The following is a 22,720-nucleotide window of genomic DNA, read 5'->3' as shown; positions in this document are numbered from 1 at the left end:
TGCCACATAATATTATATTTCAAATAAATATTTTGTCGTCAGTAACGTACATTGGGGTCTTTAGTGTTACATTTTCTCTTGTGTTCATTCATTCCCAACCATGTTCATGGAGCACAACCACCACTGCACATTTTGCATGTCTTCTAAATCAAACACACCTGATTCAACTCATCGACTCATTAGTAGAGCCTCCAACCCTGCATCCCAATGTTCATACTATCCATCCTAAATAGTAACAGCTAAAATACTGTGCATGCGCACATTAATATAGCATAGTTTTTTTTCACACTGTACAACAACAATAATTACTGTTTTTGCATTATTGTAAGGGGTAGGTTTAGGGTTGGGGTAGGTGTAGACATTAATAAAACACAATCTAATAGGTAGAAAATTTCATTTATTGTTAGTTTCTGGTTTTAGCTGTAACCCTTCTAGTCACAACCGTGCAAACTGAATGGCTTATATTGCCCACAATCCATTGCGCTTTGGCGAAGGATTCGGTTCAGAGCTACGAACATAAAAAGCATTTAAAAAACTACAAACATGGCAGATGTGTGTGCCCACAGGTTAAGTAGAGAAATTTACATATAGACATGGCATTGGAGACATGCAACAAGTACAGGGGGTTTCCAGGAACGTGGTCGGGAACCACTGATTTAGTTAATAGTAATTGGAAGATAATATCATTTTAGCATTTTACTGACTCTCTCATTCACTATCTTTAATCAAAATGAACTAATCTTTATTCAAGCCATTTTAGTGGCATTAAATGTTATATTTTCAACATCCAAGTTCCCCAAACATGCCCATCTATGCAATCTTGATCATATTCTGAATTAGTAAATAACAAGTAAAAAGTAGACTGGTACATTAACATTATATGACTTAATGAAACAGTTCAAAGCTTTAAAAGTTAAAAGGTATCTTTTTTTTACCATAAATTTAACAGGATATCTTTTTCAGGATGGTTTTCCAGTAATTAAACAATACTAATTTATGTTTTTTCAGTGAAAATGTATAATCATATAGATTAGGTTAATTTAATTATGGTTAAAACAATTAAATTATGGTGACTGGAACTGACTGAAAAGAGAGTTAACATGTCTGATAATATGAACTGAAAAAAACGTCCAAGAGTATGTCTAGCTATTTCTCACATAACTTTTGAGTTGGACAAGTGAGATTTGGACTAACTTTTCTATGAGATTTTCTATTTGAGTTTGGAACAAGGTCTTTTCTCTGTTGCCAGGTGGCTAATGTTGGTTGCGCTTCATTGATTTACCTCTGTGAAAGCATTCACCAGTCACCACTGGTTAAGTAAAGACAGAGAGTGTGGAAAAGACATGTCCACCTGAAAGGCCGAGGCGAGACACGCTCTTGATTGTATCCCATCCTTGAGGAGGTAAGGTAGATGAGCTTTTGATTGGCTGGGGGCTGGGAGGGTGGCCGAAGATGGATTTTTGATTGGGTGAGAGAGCGCACAAGGTCCGTTCGGTCAGCCTTGAAGAGAGTGCGTCCCAGCGGAGGCCGTCATGATCAATGTGGTCATTACAGCTCTTCTTTAGCTCGACTGGAGCACTGCTCTGGCTTGGATGTATGGAATAAATTAAGCGGAAATGGGCTATAAAGAGAAGGGGTCAGTTTAGCAGCAAATGTCAGTCTGTTCAATATACCAGCAGGTTGTGTTTATTACTTAGCTTACTGGCTGTGACATACCACCAAACTATCTTAAATTACAAATGCACAGACACTGGGATATCCCCAAACCACATATAGTACACTATAACTACACTACGAAGTACACTATTGGAGTACACTTTAAATTTAAGTTTCCAAAAAGGTTTTTTCGCAACGTTGCCATTGAATCATTTTTGGTTCCGTAAAGAACCTTTCAGTGAACAGTTCTTAAAAGAACCATTTTTTTTGGCTAGATTTAAAACAAGGAAAAGTGCACTTTTAGAAAGTGCAACATAATAGATGCACTTGTGGTGGTAGAAAAACTAAGTTCTTTAAGACCCGTGGGATTGCTTGTAATAAAGATTTAAATGCAAAATAAAAAAGGCACGAGAGTCGACTGTTTCTGTCAGTGGTGAGTTTTAATTTAAAATGTTTGTGATAGCTTTAACGTAAGAAAAGTAGGCTGTATGCTGTGTTTAAATGTGTTGCCACTTGCTTGAGCAACTTATTATACAAACCTAGAAGTCAAATGCATGAATAATACGTTGTTTATATTTATTGAGTTTAAACTAATGTCTATGAAAGATTGTTACTGTACTGTGATAAAAGAGTATCACAATGCTGAAAAAGTTTTTTTTGTTTTACATGATTTGAAATCAAAATAATGGATAAATGTTGTGTTTGTGTCCTAAACAGCCGCGGATCAGTAGTATGCAAACGCATCCTTTGTGAAAGCACAATGAGTCCGTGCTGGTTCTGCACCGCATGCGTAACGCACATGGACTGCATACGCACTGCAGTCGGAGTATGTGTGAAACAGGCGTTATATCATCATCGCATCTCGTGTGCCACTGATAAGGATGCCTGACGCACACCTATAATTCGAATGCAACGTTTTTGCATTCGAATGTGGATTTTTATTTTAAATTCGACAAATATTCAAAATTCGAATTTTTTTTTGACAGCCCTAAAACAGACAGACTCTGTTTTAGGGATGTGATGATTTTGAATGTATCACTTTCTCGCTCCCATCCAAGAATAAATTCATTCATCAATGGCTTTGGGCTTTGTATAAATGTCATATGTCCTTTAATGTTCAGTTAGCCATGATTAATTTATTCCACAAGCTCCTAAATGCAGTTGTGCTAGCTGAAATCTTTTTTTTTTTTTAATGGATTACATGCTTCCGCAACCATTACGAGGCCAGAATAACCAGTGTGGCTGACAGAGGCCATTTGGATCCATATCTCAGTGGTGGTTTGAGCCTGGATGGTAAAAATGAATGTTTTCAGAGATTTCCCAAAGGGAAAAAGCCAGCAGCTTTGTTCCTTTTTACAAGCTCATCTGACACTCGCACCCTCGGCCTGAACCGTATTTGGATACGAGAATGACTGTTTGCTTGTTTTAATGGATTTGCTGTGTGGAACATCTCCAGACATATAACAGTGACTGAGAGAGAATGATTGAATAAGAGGGAGAGAGATAGATGAATAAAAGGAAAATGAGACAGATACAGAACCATTTGGGGGAGCTATAGTTCCAAGCTCCGGAAGGCTTATCACATAAAAGTGTTGGATTCAGGGATATACAATATATAAGGGAATCTTATTTGAATGAATACATCGAAGTCACATTTCACCCCTAAATGCTACTTAAGAAATCTATATGGTCCTAAAAAATTGCTTAAAAATATTTGCTTAAAAACTAAAATATGACATGTTTTTGACAGGTTTGGGGAAATTCACCCATATTTGTATTTCTTCTTTCCCTTCTTGTGTTCATGTTTGTAGAGACAAACCGTACAGTCTCGTTGTGCACCGGAAAGAATGGAATGGCATTCTATTCTGTGTGCCAAGACTGTGAAAATCCATCGCTCTTTTCACCAGCCCGGGTGTCCAGATAAACTGTCTCCTGGGGGCATGTCAGTTTAACCTTATCAGTTAACAATAATATTTGTTTCTCTTTGTCAGCTCACAGCTCTTTCGCCCGTGCAATAGCTCGAACTCCCCAATAATCAACAAACAGACCAGATAGGAGAAAACAAGGATGTGACTGGAGGATACAGTGTTGTATAACAGCACAGATTTTGGGTAAAGGGGGAAAAAGCTGTTTTATTTCAAGCTAAATTGTAGTGTTTTACCAAACAACTTGATTTCATAGATAAATGGGTTGTTTTGCCGTATCTGGTCAATCCTAGATTTTCTATGGATAAAAGAAGATTTCCGTAAATCAGATTTAAAGAGGTAGTTCATGAAAAAAGAAAATTATTTAATCATTTACTCTTATGTAGTTCCTTATGTCGTCCCATAGGACTTTTGTTCATCTTCGAAAGACAAATGAACATTAATGAAACCCAATTTTTAATGAACCTTTAAGCTCCAAGAAATAAAGGCGTCATAAAGTCTTGAATGAAAGTTGGTCACTTTATTTTAAAGTCCAATTCTCGCTATTAACAAACCATTAACTATGACTTTTGCCTCAATAAACTACTGATTTTATGCTTATTAATAGTTAGTTAGGTTTAAGTTTATTGGGTCGGATTAGGGATGTAGAATATGGTCATGCAGAATATGTGCTAAATACGTAGTAATAATCAGATAATATGTTATTAAAAGAATAGAAGAATTCTTTGCTAAGAATTGCAAAGAAGCAACTAGTTAACAGTGAGAATTGGTCCCTATACTAAAGTGTTACCTGAAAGTCAATGTCATGAAACAATATGAGTGTGAATAATTGAGGATAGATTTTTTGTTGAACTATCCTTTAAGCAAAAGTCTTAATTTGCTCTCCATTTCATCTCATTACGGTATGATATATAAAAAAATTAATAAAATAAAAAACATCTAATTGGTGATTATTCATTCCTATTTGTTTGGGATGATACAACACAATGCAGTATGCACACCTGTGAAAGAATCCTCATGCTGGGGTAACATAATTTGTGTGCAATTATCTGATCATCAATAGCAAATTCACAAACATTCTAAATCATTAACATCATGAAAACATCTGCTCACTGTGGACTGCAACATTTCTGTTGATTGACAGGTTGGTTTTTGTATTGAAAACAAAGCTGTCAGCTGCAAATTAAAGGCTGGAATTTTAATAGTTGTTTGGAGTAATGTCAGTGAATCACCACTAAAATAAACACATCAATTAAAAACAAGTTTAGATATTGTGCAATATAACTGTCAGGATTATGGACTATTTTGTGTGTGTTTTGCCCCTGTGACCCAGTTTTTTCCTCATGTTGATTGTGTTAATTTGATTCCAGGTGTGTCTCGTTCCTCCCCAATTATCCTGCCTTTAAAAGCCCCAGTCCTTTCAGTTCTTGTTTGTCGGGTCTACTTGTTGAATGTCCTCCTTGTTCTCGGTTTTCCTGTGTATTATTAAAGACTGTGTTATTCAAGTACTCCTCGTTTCCTCGTTCCTTGCTCCCCGAGTGAATTGTGACAATAGTATTTGTCAGAATTCCAATTTGAAAATCTGGATGGAATTTGTCAATGTGAACCGCAGCTTTTAAATTAATAATTCTAAAAGGCAAGTAATTATGCAACTAAGGCAGGGGCGCGGAAAGATGCTTTCGGGTTGGGGGTGCTGTGTGTGTCCATGTTGGGGGGGGGGGCACTAGCGCAACCTGGCGTTGCATTTGCAACCATGTGAAAACAGGGGGTGCTGCAGCCCCCTCAGCACCCCTACTTCCCGCGTCCCTGAACTAAGGCTAATGAATTTAGCTGCTAATGCTTACATGTAATCACAAACTGTATGGCTGGCAATATAGCAAAGAGTGAAAAATTTAAGGGGGTCTGAATACTTTCCGTACCCACTGTACATACTTCCTCACTACTCACTTTGCTATCCCATGAGGCCATGGGAATAAAGTTGTGCACATGACAACATGACAAATGAATGCAGTCCGAAATACTTTTAATCTACACATATTCATACTATATCGAATGTCATTTCTAATGGTAGTAAGTACTTATTTAAAAGATGGCTACTGTGAGAACGGGCTAAAGCAGACAAAGGACAGTGGTTTGGACATTTACATATCCACTCAATTTGTCAGCTTATTAGGCATAATCAATTTAAGAACATGTATGTTCATGCACTCATTAATGGCTGCAGAACCTTTTAAGCCAATGACCTGAGCTGTACATGTCATGTGACTAATCTCTCTGGCGCCCCAGAACAATGCTGACTGGCTGATGGTACCACAAGAACATGGCACTACAATTCCAGACACAATTAATGACTGCTATGTCAAAGGCAGCAGATACGGAAAAATCAACCTGCTCTCACAGGAAAATGTGACTGCTTTAAAATTTTGTATGGTACAATTTTTAGGACCCCCCCACCCCTAAACATTACCATCACTGGAGCGTAAACAGATCGTATAAAAATGGTTTAATGAGATTGTACATATTCATACAAATTATCCACCTAACCATAAAATTGTTACAAATTACCCTGAGATTGTGTTGGGAAAACTCTAAACGCTTTTCATGCTTGTAAGCAACCTCCAAAACAGAGTCAAGCACTTGATTTATGTAAGCTTAGCATTAACTAAACGTTGTAAGTTTGGACGGACCTGTAAAATATATGAAATATGAAATCATAATTTGTAGCTGAAATGTGCTGACTCATAAAACAAAGGCTTGCAGATGGTGTTTATTGCGAAACTAAGTGTGTGACTCAAAACACATTCTTTACATTGTCGAGGAAGTTGGTCTAACCACTGTAATTTTAAGTAAACCTTGTTTTCAGTCAATTAAACTCTCAGTGAACTGAAACTCATTTGGGTAGCCAGAGAGGCAACAAATGCAATATGGTTAATGGCATCATTTAGCAGAGAGCTGCGGCTCACACACTGATGGGGCCCGCTGAAGGAAAGAAAAGAGAAACATTACAAAGTGTAATTACTTTAAGCACCATTAGGGATGCAATAGCTTTCAGGGAAAACAAAGTCCAGCTTTCGACTCTGCTTGAATTGGACAGAGAAAAAGTGCAAGGCTTTCTAACTTTGTCTTTTTCAAATTAAAAAAGCAAGAATGGAATCGGCTGTTGTTGGTGGTATTTCTTGCTCAGAAAGACTTGTATTGACCTTTTGTGTTTTAAAGGTCTGCTCATTTTTAAAATGTTTATATATATTGGCTATTTATGTTCTCATTGTGCAGTAAATTAGTGCCATTTGCTAATGCAAGCATTAAGGCAGGTAGGCTCTGATGAAAAACAAAAAAGAGACCAACCAGCCAAATATTGCTTAGCACTGGCTTTGGGTTGTTTCAACTTTTAACCACTAAAACACCTTAGCAACCACCTGCATTGCCCAGAATCTGCACAGCAACATGCTACCCTAGTAAAAAATAAACACACTTAAATGTATTTCAAATACATTTACTTCATGCTAAGTATACTACAAATACATTTACATATTTATGTACTTACAAAAAATCCCCAGTAGATGTACTTTTAGTATACTAAACTGGCATACTTGTCTTAAAGTCTGCTAAATTGCTAAAGTGGAACTATTGCAAGTATACTTCAGGTACACTTAAATATATTGCATTTAAATACCAATTTTATTCAAAGATCATACAGTCCTCATTAATAGTGACAATAAAACACATCTTAGGCTTAATATTAAGATATGTGCATTGCGCACAAGTAGTCATCCAAATAAAGTTAAACTATAATTTTTATATCAGTAAGTCTCGACTGATATGCCAGTAAATATGTTAATAGATTTGAACCATACTTAGTATGAAATAAATGTATTTTAAATATATTACTTTTTACTAGGGTAAAACTCAGAACAACTTACACAGCAATGCACTAGCAACCATATACTGTATGTAGAAACTGAATAAAAATGCCATAGCAATAACACACAACAGTGCATTAAATCTCAAAGCAATGTGCTAAAAAACATTCATAACCACACAACAAAACTCTAACAATCACCAGAACATCTTAGCAACTGCACAAGAATACACTAAAAACACCTTAGCAACAACCTGGCAACTAGCCAAATATCATAGAGCATAGCAATGTGCTAAAACCCACTCAAAATACCTTTACAACACTGTGGCAACCGGCAGAACATCCTAGAAACGACACAGTGATGTGCTAAAAACACTCAAAACTCCTTAGCAACACCCTGGCAACCATAATAGTGAAAGTGAAGTGACATGTGGCCAAGTATGAAATTAGTGCTCTGCATTTAACCCACCCAGATTGCACACACACAGCAGTGAACACACACACACCGTGAACACACACCCGGAGCAGTGGGCAGCCATTTTTTGCTGCAGCACCCGGGGAGCAGTTGGGGGCTCGGTGCCTTGCTCAAGGGCACCTCAGTCGTGGTATTGAAGGTGGGAGAGAGTTCTGTACATTGACGGCCCCACCTATAATCCCTGCCGGTACGAGACTCGAGCCCACAACCTTTGGGTTACAAATCCGACTCTCTAACCATTAGGCCTCTAGACCAAGACGACTTCCCCACTAGAGCATAGTAATGTGCTGAAACACACTCAAAATACTTTAACAACACCGTGGCAACCAGCAGAATATCCTAGGAACTGTATAGCAATGTGCTAAAACCACTCAAAATATCTTAGCAATACCCTGGCAACAAGGAGAACATCCTAACAACAGTGTACTGTAGCAGTGTGTTAAAAAAAACACTCTTAGCAACATCTAAGCTACACCCTGGAAAGCATTCACAACCCCCTAGCACCTGGATAGAAATGTGTATTTTTTTTTATTTTTTTTTTACTCAAAACTACTTTGCAATGGTCGACAACCACCCTAGCAACCATCCAGATGAACCTTGCAGCTACATGCTAAAAAAGTCTCAAAACACCTTAACAACACAGCAGTTGTATACTACATGTGATGTTTGACATTCAGGCATATGAGCAGAAATGTAATAGAAAACATTCTGCAGCAACCAAAAACAATATTTGATTTGTTACACCATGAAGTAGTGGTCTAGAAAAATCGTGATTTTGTTGAAATGATAAAAAAAACAATGAAGGCTCATGGGACATTAAGCAGTGCTCTCTAAATGTCCCTTATGATATTGTCCTGGTTTTAGATCATTAGCTCTATATGGTCCCCATTGCGTTTCAAGCGCCAACTGAAGATAGTTTTACTGTTATTACTGTGTGCTCAATTAAACTGTGAATTTGAGGCCGTTTGTAGTGTTGTCTCAATGAATCGCTCTTGATGACAGGACGTGCAAAGGGTTTAATGATGTAGGGTATGATGAGTAGGTGTACATTACATCCTCCAGTCCTTCTACCACATGACCTCTCTGAACACACAGAGGACAGGTGATCAATAACACCTGGAAATAACAATTTGCATATTTATTGCGTTCAGTTCTAATACTCCTAAATAAGCTGTTTTAAAAGGTAGAGGCGGCCCTGAGAGACGTTTGTGTGGTCACTGAATAATACGCAATGCCTTTATTGCGAGTCTCTCCGTATTCCACATGGCATTCCTTTAGTGCTTTGTCTCCATTGGCTTTAAGTTTGTTTGGTTCAATTGATCTTTCAAGGCATTTACACATTTTAACACATAATCTTTAGTCTTTTATTGGAAAGGGCTCGGTTTTGTTAATAAGCATTTCACATACTTCCTTTCACATAACATTTAAATTAAATCCAAATTAATGTTCTGTCCAGGACATTTAAATTAAATAGTTTAAAAATGCTTTATGTTTATTCTTTATGTCTTGTTTTAATTTTTATTATTTCATATATGTATATACAGTGCCTTGCGAAAGTATTCAAATCCCTATATATTTTTTTATGTTGCAGCCTTATGTTAAACTGCTTTAAATTACTTTTTGTTCCCACATCAATCTACACTCCATACACCATAATGATAAAGCAAATAACAGGTTTTTAACATCTTTGCAAATTTATTAAAGATAAAAAACGTAAATGATTCCATTGCATAAGTATTCATATCTGGGACAGTTTAAACATTTAGCTCAGGAGCAAGCTGTGGCAAATTCAGTTGAATGGGTATGATTTGGAAAGGCACATGTCTTAATTAAAGGTCTAACAGCTGAAAATGCATATTAGAGCAAAGACCTAGCCCTGAGGTAAAAACAAATAAAAACAAATAAAAAATAAATAAAAACTGCCTGTAGAGCTCAGAAACAGCATTGCATCAAACCACACATCTGGGGAAGAGTTCAAAAGAAATTCTGCTTCATTGAAGGTTCACAGAAGCATGTAGTCTCCATTATCCATAATGGAAGACGTTTGGAACAACCAGGACTCTTCCTAGAGCTGGCCTGTAAAGGTGCTTCAGCTAAGTACTGAGTTAAGGGTTTGAATACTTATGCAATGTACTTATTTCAGTTTTTTTTATTATTATTATTTATTTATTTTTAATTTCCAAAGTTGTGACAGTTCTATTTTTGCTTTGTCATTATGGTGTATGGAGTGTAGACTGATGTGGGAGGAAAAGTAATTTAAAGCAGTTTAACATAAGGCTACAACATAACAAAACTTAAAAAAAATTAAGGGGTTTGAATACTTACTGAGTGCACTATATATATATATATATATATATATATATAGCTGTTAAATAATGTTGTCTATTAATCTTTTGTTTGAGAGGGTCCAATTTATAAAAATTTAAATAATGTGAAATACTCTATAATATCTCAGTATTATAGACATAAGACATAAACAATATGTATATTAACATGATTTTAGTATGAAAAAAATGCTTGCTAGCTATTTCTATGCTAAATTATAGAGCATTTTACAACATTCCCATGACAATGAAATGGCTAAAAGCTAAAAGCCTTTACAACTCAAAATTGTATATAATATAATAATATAATATTAATTATATTCCATTACATTTGAAATTTCTAAAAATTGGCCCCATGAATTTCAGTTGTACCTCCATTTTTTTGTTTTTTTTAATTAACATTATGCCACAAATTCTGTAGAAGTGCTAAAATATATTCAATCTGCAATATTTCGGGAATCAAAGCCCAATGTTATGACAGTATGTCCCAGGACTCATCGCCAGTGTAGGACATACCTTTAGTGCATAGTATAAGTATGCCAATGGGGACGAGGCCTTAAACTCAATGGCAAGGCTGAAAACAGACAAGTTGGTGTGTGGGGCTCAGGTGCGGTTTCTGCAGTGTGGCCAGACAGAGTCCATCCAATCTCAGCTGAGTTATTTAAAGGAGGAGCGTTTTAAACGTGCGTCAAGTCGCAGATGTTATCACCCTCACAATGAGCTGTCTCCAAACAGTGGTTTGAGAGCCTGCAGACAGCTGTTTGTTTGTCTTTGTAATGTCTCCAGGGAAGAGTCGCTGAATGAGACGGTCTGTCTCGATGGGGTGCAGCCCGCAGAATAAATCAATAAAGACGTGGAGACGCTACAGAGAGGAGGAAAGGAAATGGAATTTAGTTTGTGGACAAGAGATGAGAAAATTACCCGGCTTCATTGCCATGCTGGTCCAGATAGCAGCATAATGTATGGACCGTATCGAAACTGTGAGCAAAACGAAGAGCTAAATATCCCTCCATCTCTCTGGAGAGAACAAGTTATTTCTCCCCCGCAGTCATTTTTATGTAATAAGCCTGTTAAACGTGGAGGCGCCCCATTCGTCATTTTTTTTTCAGCCAATGACATTTGTCAGGAGCACAGGCCCTGTATTATTAAAGGCTCTTAAGAATTACACTGAAACATGAGTAGATTTAATGTAGCGGGTTCATAATAACAGCTCTTGACAGGTTCTGCCTCCCCTAGAGCTGAGAGATCAGATGTGTTTTGTACTTTTACAAATGTAGGATGGTGTTGTGTAGAGGTGAAGTGTGTCATTTTATGTTGAAATACTTTCTGATATGCCAAATGAATATGCCGAGACAAATATTCATAGGCATATGAATGTTTTTTCACCCAAATACTGTAAACACTGACTCTGAATACACTAATGGTGCATTCATATCAGAAAGATAATTTTTATGAGCTGAATGCACATGAATCCCACCACAATGGGTAATTATGAGTCTCAAACTTGGAACTTGTGCTCCTGTTTACATCCAAAATTGTGAGTTTAACTTATGTACAAATTTGGAATTTTGTACAAAACATCTGCGAATAAAGCACTGGTTCCATCCCATGTGTTCAATAGAACAAAATGGTCTCTTCCTGGGAAACTAAAAATGAAAGTTGCTGCAATCAGGGTAGAAACAGTGGCTTTTTTTACATCACAAATGACTTGGCGTCTCCGATCACACAGACGAAACGCAATAAACTGTCATGCTATCTTGTGTTTGTAGGCAGCTGCCTGGTGTTTGTGAACGCAGTTATGTGAGACAGATAAACCAAATTGGCTCAGGCATTTCTGAATGATCAAACCAACATTTGAGATGCTGTGCAATGAAACCGGTCTGCTGGTTTATCCAATCATAACCACTGTTGAGGCAAAGTCGTGTACGTTTTTTTTGTTGCGCAAAGAGGGATTTATTCGGTAAATGTGTTTCCATATAGTCTACGCAAATGTCTTATCAGATATACAAAATAAATTTTCGGCTCAATTGAGGGCATACATTTTTTTGGCATATTTATGCGTATGTTGTCATTGCCATCCAGCTTATTTTTATGAAATATCCCAAAATTTGCATACAAATATGTGAATGGAAACATATCTAGTGAGAAACTGTGGGGGACGGAATAGATGTAGTGTCTGTATTGATGGTAAATTTGTTGAAATGAATGAAATTGTTATTACTACAATTAGTATTGTACAATTATGATATATAATAATAATAATAATATATCAATTCACAACACCTTCATACTTGATGTGCATAATTTTGTTGAAGTAGAGTTTACATTTTTTGCTGAATCTTTTGTAGAAAAGCTACATTGCCATCTTGTTCCAAACAAAAGGACTTGGGCCCGCCTGATGTTGTAATTATGGCTTCTCAATTCATAAATACAAACTTCCCAGGAGGACTTGAATGCAACATGACATGTGTGATGCTCAAACAATACTGTGAGTTCAGGGCAGGGCTATCTCTTGGGTTGTGACCCAGCAATTGGGCACAAGTGTGTTCTGACAGGGTTTTGGACAGCAGGGAATACAATCCTCGATGCAAATAATATTTTATGGTAATCTTTGGTTTTTTGGCAGAGATTCATCTGTCGCTTGGTACAAGTTAGTCAAATTAGGTGGATGTGGACATGGACAGGTTGCATGACATACCCCTCATCCTCGAAACCTATGAACAAGGATAAACATGGTTTGTGTCAACTACAATGTGTTTTGTTACTGTTAAAGTACAGCAGAAACAACACTCAGTTTTGCACATTGTTGGGTTTATGACGTTCACGGTTATGTTGATAAATTTAAATGTTTGATTTTTGTTTAGTTTTGTACTATTAACAATTTTGGTACTCTTTTGGATCACCTAAAAGTAAAACCAGTTCAGCACCACTGATTAAAAATTACCATATTTCTATATTCTTTTCCATTTATTGTCCTGATCCTCCTTCAAGGGATAGTTCACTCAAAAATAAAAATTCTGTCATTAATTACTCACCCTCATGTTGTTCCAAACCCGTAAGACCTTCGTTCTTCTTTGGAACACAAATTAAGGTATTTTTGATGAATTCCGAGAGCTCTCAGACCCTGCATAGACAGCAATGATCCTAACACGATCAAGGTCCAGAAACATAGCAAGGACATCATTAAAATAGTCCATGTGACATCAGTGGTTCAACCGTAATTTTACGAAGCTACGAGAATACTTTTTGTGCGCAAAGAAAACAAAAATAACGACTTTATTCAACAAATCGTCTCCTCCGCATTACCCTATAGCGCCATTTTGGAGAGTATCAGCTGAACGTAAACAACGTATGCCGTCCTGTGTCAGCTGCGTCACGTGGATACATTGTTTTCGTTCAGATCAAAGCGTAAACAACGTAGACAATGTATCCGCGTGGTGCGGCTGACACAGAACAGCATATGCTGTTTACGTTCAGTGGATACTCTCCAAAACGGAGCCAGGGTGACGCGGAGGAGACAAATTGTTAAATAAAGTCATTATTTTTGTTTTCTCTGAGCACAAAAAATATTCTCATAACTTTGAAAAATTACGGTTGAACCACTGATGTCACATTAATTATTTTACCGATGTCCTTGCTACGTTTCTGGACATTGATCGTGGTAGTATCCTTGCCGTCTATGGAGGGTCAGAGAGCTCTCAGAATTCATTAAAAATATCTGAATTTGTGTTCTGAAGATGCACAGAGGTCTTATGGGTTTAGAACGACATGAGGGTGAGTAATTAATGACAGAAGTTTCATTCTCTTTCCCATGAGAATCCAAGAAATTAGATTCCAAGATTCTAGTAACAAGTACTATGTTACAAATGTGCTTTGTAGTAACGAGAATATTATAATAGTCTAATCTCTAATCTAATTTTATTTTGCATATTTTATTATGATTTGGGCATTGTTCATGACAGTTTTAGTGAGTTTCACACGTACATCCTTACTTCAGTGAATCTCCAAAACTGACCACTCAGAACACTAACGACTGTTCAATAAACTTTATTCATGGATTTTCTTTGCATTTCATTCAGCACATCAAAATAAACTCCTGCAAAGAGTCCTGCAAGATGACTTCATTATCAGTCATTACTGAGTCTTGACAAGTGCTTGACTACATAAGGTGGCACTCAGTTTAACTTCAGCTGAAAACACACAAACAGTACTGGACAACCATTGTAGTACATTATACTGTCACCTGTCATGAGCCGTAAATGAACAGCAGCCGCCAGGGCAGCACAAAGGTGAAAACCGTGGCCACATTCAAGTAATTAAAATGGGCTGTGAATGGTATATTTGGATCAGTAGGGAAAGTTGGTGGCACATCATGTGCGTACACAGCATGTATTGGGATTGATTAGGTATGAAGTAGGCTACCAACAATAGTAGAATAGATATAATAGAATAAACAGCAGAGGTTCTCGTGACATTTGAATTGCCTGGTCGCATATGAGGACATCTTTTCCATGGTCCTTAGTATATATGGGTGATTAACATTAAAACTGTCAAGAAATATCCTGGTCATATTTCACAACAATAATTAAAAGAAAATGTGCTCATCAGTCATGAAAATAATGTCACAATGCAACGCAAAAATACACAATTCAATTACATTTCATTACAAAAGGTTTTCATTGTCATTGAAGAATATAGTTTCTTAATTTTCTTTTTAATTTCAGAGTGAAATGTTACTTGGGGATTTCTTCCCGAGATTCACACAAGACAATCATGTGAAGCACATTTCCACAGGAGAAAAAAAAAAGCTTTGGTAAATAAAAATGATGAGATTATGACAAATTATAACAAAAGTCAAAATTATGAGATACTAAGTCAATTATGAGATAAAAATGAAAAATGATGATAAAGTAAAACAAAAAAAAGGTTAGTCAATTTGATGTTTTTTTCATTTTTTATCAGTATTTTCTTGTATTTCTATTTAGCTTTAATTAATTTTTAATTTCAGTTTTCAGTTATGACCTTTTAATATTATAATTATGACTTTTATTTATTATGGCCGTTTTTATTTTTAGTCATTTTTAATTATGATTAAAAATAATTCTTATTTTTACAAATATTTTTATTTCAGTTTTCAATGATGACTTAAATATGACCCAATTATGACTTAATGTCATAATTATGATTTACCAAAACAGTTTTTTTCTTATGTGGCAAAAATGAGCTTCCCTACAATCTTTCAGTCTATGAAGGACGTGAACAATGTAATAGCTACCGAAGTTGTGTTGCCTTTACAGATGCATCATGGGAAATCCATACCCTCAATCACAAGTACAGCTCAAGGAAACACTTTAAAAATTGCATATTAAAGCAGCTGACATGCACAACAGGGAAAAGCAATTTCTCTGTCTAGCATAAACTTCATTCTTCGATACCGCACGAACAATAAGAGCTTTCATAAGAAATAAGACATCAGCATAGGAAACACAAACACAAAATTCATTATAAAGGGTGGAAATATTCTCGGGGGTTCCAAGGAAGACAATGCAAAGAGCGCTACAGTATTTACATTTACATTCCGTCTGATGAACAGCCATACATACACTGACCCTGCAGTGACACTGTGTAGCTGTCAGTGTCTAGATCTCTAATGCTACATTTCCATGCATGAAATGTCAGGAAAACAAAACCAACTGTGGTAAGATTGGGACATGATACATTAGAATTGGTCAAGAGGTATGTTTTATGGGATTTATCCATTTGGATAATATGTACTGATCATGTGTAAATTTGATTTAATGTAGGCTTCAGTGTCTGTGACGTATATTACTTCATGCTAATTTTTTTAAGGAATAGTTGAGTAATTGACTTTTATTGTATTTTTTTTCCACACTATGGACATCAATGGCAACGAGTTGGTGTAATGCAAAGTGTTTATGCGGTTTAAGGTTAAAAAAACACTTTCTGAATGCTTCGCCTTTCTGAAACGCGTCGATTTTTTACAAAGCTCAGCATTCTGAAAAGCGCCGTGTGCTCTGATTGGCCAGCTATTCAGTGCATTGTGATTGGCCAAATACCTCAAGCGAATGACTGAAATGTTACGTCCCTTACCATATTTGGAAACACACAGCGTCTCTATGACATGGCGGCGGCAGCAACAATACTACAGCGAGAATAATACTTATGCCTTCTTTCTTTGCGTAAACATTTGGGTGGTGTTATGCAAATCTTCCAGCACAGTGACATAGATATGTGGGGGCGTGTTTGAATGAGGCATTTTAGGAAGGCATGGACGAGTCTTAACTTTTATAAAGAATATTTTCTTTGGGTTTGAGACTTTAGTCTTTGCAACTTTACGGATCTTATATGCACAAACAGCTTGTAACACTCCAAAGACAAAGGAAAACTTGAAATAGAATCTTATGACCCCTTATATGAATATAAGTGTAATATTTAAGTATAGTGGTTTGTTTAAATCCCCAACCCAAACGATTTGCAATAGTAACACTGATGCTTGCCTTAGCAAACACCACTAATGCGTTGTGTCCTAGACTAAAACAAAGTACGAGCAAGTGCTGGTAAGCAATAAATGCTATGTCGTGTTGAGTAAAAAGTTTTGTAGTTAAATGCATGCACTCTTAGGAGGTTCGAGGGCTCTTTAATTTCCTCTAATTCCACTCAATACTCTGGAGGTGAGTTCAGTGCCAGGCGATTGCCTCTTTCGGCCGTGGTATCATCATCAATTATCTCAACAGGTTATTTGCTTACTCATTCGAGAAACAATTACTGAAGCTGAAAATGGAATAAATGAATGGACTTCTATTTTAATTAAAGGAGGTGAGCCTTTAACAGTGAGAGGGCCATTAAATTAGGAGCATTTCATTGCTACGCATTGTTGACACAGAACAATGGGGCATGAAGGAAATGATGCATTTGTGCGAGCCGTCATGCTGTATCAAGGAGGAGAACAACTCCTCTGCAGGCACAATGGAGGGAGTTTTTAATTTTAATAGCATCTTTTCCACAGGCTCAGGCCACAAAAGTCCATTTATTTACCCTGTTTAGTATGCTAGTGCTGAGATGATACAATCTTGTGCTCAAAAGACCTCAACATTTCAACTACAGCTTCAACTAATTGACAAACGCTTTAGTGAAGCCTGCTCATTTTGTGTCAGAGGAACATTTTCTGAAGCTGAAAACTATTCATATAAGGTCTAAAATTGACAGTGACATCTCTTAGATATATGAGGAAGTCTGAGTGTGAGTGGCGGTGATGCCCTTAACTACAAAAACGAGGACTTGCTTGAAGTAATTAGTGTATTAAAACCATAATGGCCCAATTTTCCTTTCTGAAACATGACACAGAATAACAGTTCTCATTTTCACTACATGCATCTTTTAAATTCATCATTTTTTATCACTTGTAGAGTGGGCGTTATCACTCAAGTGAAGTATCTAGATATAGCATTTCTGCAACTTGCAAAGGGTTCACTTCCACCGAGTCCAATACATGAATTCATAAAAACCGAAATGGCAAACACAGAGGGCGTATCTGGATAAGGACACCTACCAGACTTGAATGGCAGTGTGTGGGAGGATCTCTCCATCACAGTTCCAGTTGCTCTGGGAAGGCATGCAGCCACAGGCTCTGTGCTCCCTGCAGATCTGACTAAGGAATCGCTTGCCTGTAGCTCCGCTTTCCCTCGGGTCCACTTCAGAATCACACTCCTGATATCTGGGGGTGAATCGGAACTGCTTGACCCGGTACACCTCCACAAAAGAGTGATCAAACTGAACAAAGAAAGAGAACAAGGGTAATGCTTACTGAATCCCACGTCAAATATCATTAAAGGTGGGGTATGTATTTTTTCAAAAACGCTTTAGAATCACTTTAGAGTCGGGCCGAGCACCAAAACAAACTTGTAGCCAATCAGCAGTAAGGGGCGTGTCTACTCATGATGAGGACGAGAGAGCACTGCACAGGATGGACATTAGCCGAGCCGAGCGACAGAAAGATAGAGATGGCGGATAAAAAACAAAAGAGGAAAACGTCTGTAGAACAAAAGAAGGCTTACGATAAGGCAAGAAGTAGGACCCGTGTAAATATCGGATCAGCTTTCAAGCGCTGGAGAGAACTCAAGAAGCAGGAAGGCCTGCGATCGGATGCCGAGGTAGCTTTTTTTCTTCTCGATAGGTGAGTAACATTGGTTTTGCTTTGTTTCACAGAACTAATATATGCTGTTAAAACACATATATGCATGATAAAACACACAGTACTACCAAAACACATTCGACCTGTATTACCATAGTAACACACATTGTTTTCACTTATTGATGACATCATTCCCTCGGCCGGCTGGCACAGCAGATTCCGCCATAATCGTTGCCTGGGTTGCGTACATATGTGTGGGGCGGAGCTATCAAAATAGAGGCGAGACAATTTTGGGGTAGGGGCGTGTTTGTTTTGGTGATTTGAAATATCAACATTGGCTACAAGAAATCACTTACCCCACCTTTAAACGTTTAGTGTACTTTTTTTTTTTTAAAATAAATTAATACTTTTATTTAGCAAGTTACAAAACAGTTCTATTTGAAATAAATATTGTTCTTTTTAACATTCTATTCATCAAATAATCTGGAAAGAAACAGTAGCACGGTTTCCACAACAAGCAGCACAACCATTTTCAACTGAATAAAATAATAATGAATAATAAATGAATGTTTCTTAAGCACAAAATCAGCATATTAGAATGATTTCTGAAGGATCATGTGACATAAAGACACCTGAAAATTCAGCTTTGTCATTACTAGAATATATTACTAAATTATATTACAACTGAAAATAGTTATTATAAATGTAATAATAATTCACAATATTACTCTTCTTACTGCATTTTTCATAAAAAAAATAAACATTTTGAGGATACATTTTTAGATTCATAATGCCATAGTAAATTTGGGATCTGAATTTACAAAAGTAAATAGGTCAAGAACTATATTTTGATGAGAAATAAACCTGGCTGGATAATTTTATTAGAGGCATTTGAATTACGAACTGTTACAAGATTCCAGTGCTAATGAATTTTCAAATATTTGTGATTACTGGATAAAGATCGTTTTGGTGACGATTGAACTTACAAAGAGCCATTTCTAGTTGTTTAAATAGTTCAGGAGTTAAGCATTAGGGTTGTGACGGTGAGGAAATTTTCCCACCGGTTAATCGAGCCACTGTCCTGCTCTCATTCATCAACCCCCTGCGGCAAAACGATCAAGCTTCCAAAAAAACAAGCTTCACTTATGGGGTTGTTCAACCTCATCGTACATCGAACACAACTGACAGGCGCACAAGATACAGTGCAGATCTCCTCTAGGGTTGTGATGGTGAGGAAATTTTCCCACAGGTTAATCGACGTGTGACAACCCCGGTAATACAGGTATCACCGGGGGGGGGGGTTGTTAGTTCGTTTGAGTTTCCCTCTTTTCTTCTCTTTCAAATGGCTTGTAAAAGTGCCGTGCACATTTTACTTTCCCTTTCAAATTACTGGCAATTGAATTGCCTCAATTCGCCGTAAAGCAATTGTTCGTTTGAGTTTTTCCTCTTTTCCTCAGATTTCTTGGCTTTCAAATAGCTTGAAAAAGCGCCGTGCGCATTTTACTTTCACTTTCAAATTAGCAGCAATTGGGCAACAACAACGTCAAACTCATAGAACTTTTATTAACAAAACGAATAAAAATACATCATATATGCCTAATAAAATAACAAATTACTTCGGCTACACAAAGTTTAAATAGGTATATAAAACTGAAAATCAGCAAACACTGTGGAACCAAATAAATAAGAAACGAATGTTTACAAAAAACTTCCAGTCAATAGGCTTTTCAAAATCTAAAATACTGCCAAACAGGCACCTTTGCATTTCCTTTCTAAACAATCTTCTGCCATCGTCTTTTGTCTTTCTCATCTCACTCTTGTCAGTCAGCTCGACTCACTCTCCTCACGTGATAAATAAAATCTGACCCCTGCTCCGTGGTGCACTGTCGTTCGCGCACGGTTAGGCACGCTGCATTGAGCGTTTAGTTTTTAAAAGTGTCTGTCCTCTAACTGAACTAGGCTAAATTATTTTTGTTACTATAAAAAAATCAAAACGATGGTGGGGGGCGGTGCCGCGGTAGGCAAATGACGTAACCGGTGTTGCGGCTTAACACCGGTATAACCGAAAACACGTCTAGCGCAGCAAGCCTATTAAGCATTTAAAAAAAAAAGGGAAATTGCCATGACTTTCAAGGTTCTCAATGACTGTAGGAACCATGCTGTTACTAAGAACTTCAAAGAACATAATTATTAGCTCTTTTTCCAAGAAAAAAACCCCCAAAACTTACAGTTAATTAAATATACATATGAATTTATACTAATATAAAATATAGAGTAAGCATTTGGTGGACACTGGACAGCGGGGATACTTTTTTGAAGTGTGCCAGTTAAGAAAGTGGCGTTTTTTCCCCAGCCTTTGATGAAACATGAATGGAATTGCTTCATGGCTTTCATAAAAAAATATCATGTTAAATCTACTGATGTTTTCTGTTGAGATAAATCAGGAACCTGGTCGTCCTTATTGGTGTGGCGCAGCAGGTGGCGCAGGAAGTCGAGTCGGGAGCACTTCCTGACGAGGATGAGGTCAGTAGTTCCATCTGCTAAGTGCGCTGATGGCGACAGGCCTTTAGGACTGCGAGGACACGCACAACTCATGCTGGCAGCATTGATGGCCAAGAACTTTCCCCTGATGACCGTCCACGTATCCTGACACTCTGAAATACAACAACATCATGTGAATACTAGTATACCTCTGAGCAGTGAAGTCTATAGACCCTATCACAGACTTTGATACATGCGTTTCCAATAGGCAACCACCAAGAACACCCTAAACATCTCAGAACCTGGTTTCTTCCAAAGGTTTTTTGGTTACACTTTATTTTGATTGTCCAATTTTGACATTCTACTAACTAAGTAACTTTGCAACTACATGTCTACTAACTCTCAGAGTAGACCATTAGGTTAGGTTTAGAGTTAGTAGAATAAGTTGACATATACTTGCAAAGTTTCTCATAGTCAGTATGTTGTATGTTGTGGACCCATCAAAATAAAGTTTTAGAAGATATTAAGCAGACAGTCTACTAATACTCTAATGACTGCTAGTTGACATGTAGTTGCAAAGTAACTTAATGTTAGTAGAATGTCTAAAGCGGACTATCAAAATAAAGGGTTACCGGTTTTTTTTCTCCATTTCTGTCACCGATGGAGTTCGGGTTTTTTGTCACTGTCGCCTCTGGTTTGGTTAGTTGGGGGCACCTAATATCCAGCAATATTATTGAATCAACAGACACGATTGGATGATAACTGAACAGAATGCTGACATTACTGTTTTCTACAGAGCTGCTTTACAGCTGAATTGAACTCAGTTCATAATTGATGTTCTTGAAGGGAACTGAATCACCACTAGACTGACCTTAGCTGAAAAGTGACACTATTGTTTTTTTACAGCTCCTTTACAGCAGAATTGATCACTGAACCATTATTTCCCTGTTTATTCATGTAACGCTGCTTTGAAACAATCTGCATTGTATAAAGTGCTATACAAATAAATGACTTGACTTAAAATTATAAATCAGTTTTGCACTGAATTCCAAAAATGCAAACAATTTTCACTGAAAAAGTTATACTTTGAAATTATTTTCACTCAGTAAATTCCCAAATAATTACATAGAAAGGATGAGCAACATTGAGTTAAACAACATTTTGAAGTGAAAGAAGAAATACTAAAAGAGTAGTTTCTTGTAGTAAAATTTCACAAATAATTACACAGAAAGGGAAAGTAACATTGACAGGGTTTCTGCAGGATTTTTAAGCTCAAATTTAAGACCTGCACAAATAAAATGAATACCATATGAGCGGGTTAGGCAATGTCTATAGTACCATATTAAACTGTAAAATTACTGTAAAAAGCATAACTTACAGTTCAGATACAAGTTTTCACAAAAAGTTTTATAAAATGATAAACTTTACATTTCAGCCTTTAAACCATTTTTAAGAAAACAGATGAGTCAAAAGTATTAATTGTTATATTAATTTAAATTGTTATTATCAATAAATTATTATATCAATGAAATAACATAAATTAGGGGTGTGCAATATTAACAAAAAATGATATCTCGATAATTTTCCGGGATCTTTTCGATAACGATAATTAGACAATATGTTGCTGAGTGTGTTATTGTGCTGATACATTATCTCGAATTGCTTTTCGTGATATACTAGACAATATCAAATCGTACATCTTTAAAACAACAATTACGATATTATCGCAGACCATGCACCCCTATTCGATTTTTATAATGCATTGTCTTCTTATCGATCCACCAGTTCACATTTAAAGCGTGTTTGCAGGGTAAAAACATGGGTCGATTTTCGCATTGGTCTGAACTC

The 22,720-nt window shown here is 36.7% G+C and overlaps 1 protein-coding gene across 1 annotated transcript in view; it reads right to left on the bottom strand.

Moving 5' to 3' along the window:
* Nucleotides 1-22,720, bottom strand: part of LOC107552286 (ceramide kinase-like) — a 58,743-nt gene that overhangs the window by 16,170 nt on the left and 19,853 nt on the right. Inside the window, exons 9-10 of the mRNA XM_016234145.1 lie at nucleotides 20,840-21,045; nucleotides 17,810-18,030 (exon numbers count right to left, since the gene is read on the bottom strand). Of these exons, the coding sequence (XP_016089631.1) occupies nucleotides 17,810-18,030; nucleotides 20,840-21,045 (427 nt within the window). The remainder of the gene's footprint in view (nucleotides 1-17,809; nucleotides 18,031-20,839; nucleotides 21,046-22,720) is intronic.

Source organism: Sinocyclocheilus grahami, unplaced genomic scaffold, assembly GCF_001515645.1.
Source record: "Sinocyclocheilus grahami isolate Dianchi unplaced genomic scaffold, SAMN03320097.WGS_v1.1 scaffold445.1, whole genome shotgun sequence".
NCBI lineage: Eukaryota > Metazoa > Chordata > Actinopteri > Cypriniformes > Cyprinidae > Sinocyclocheilus > Sinocyclocheilus grahami.
This window is presented reverse-complemented; position numbering and strand designations above follow the sequence as displayed.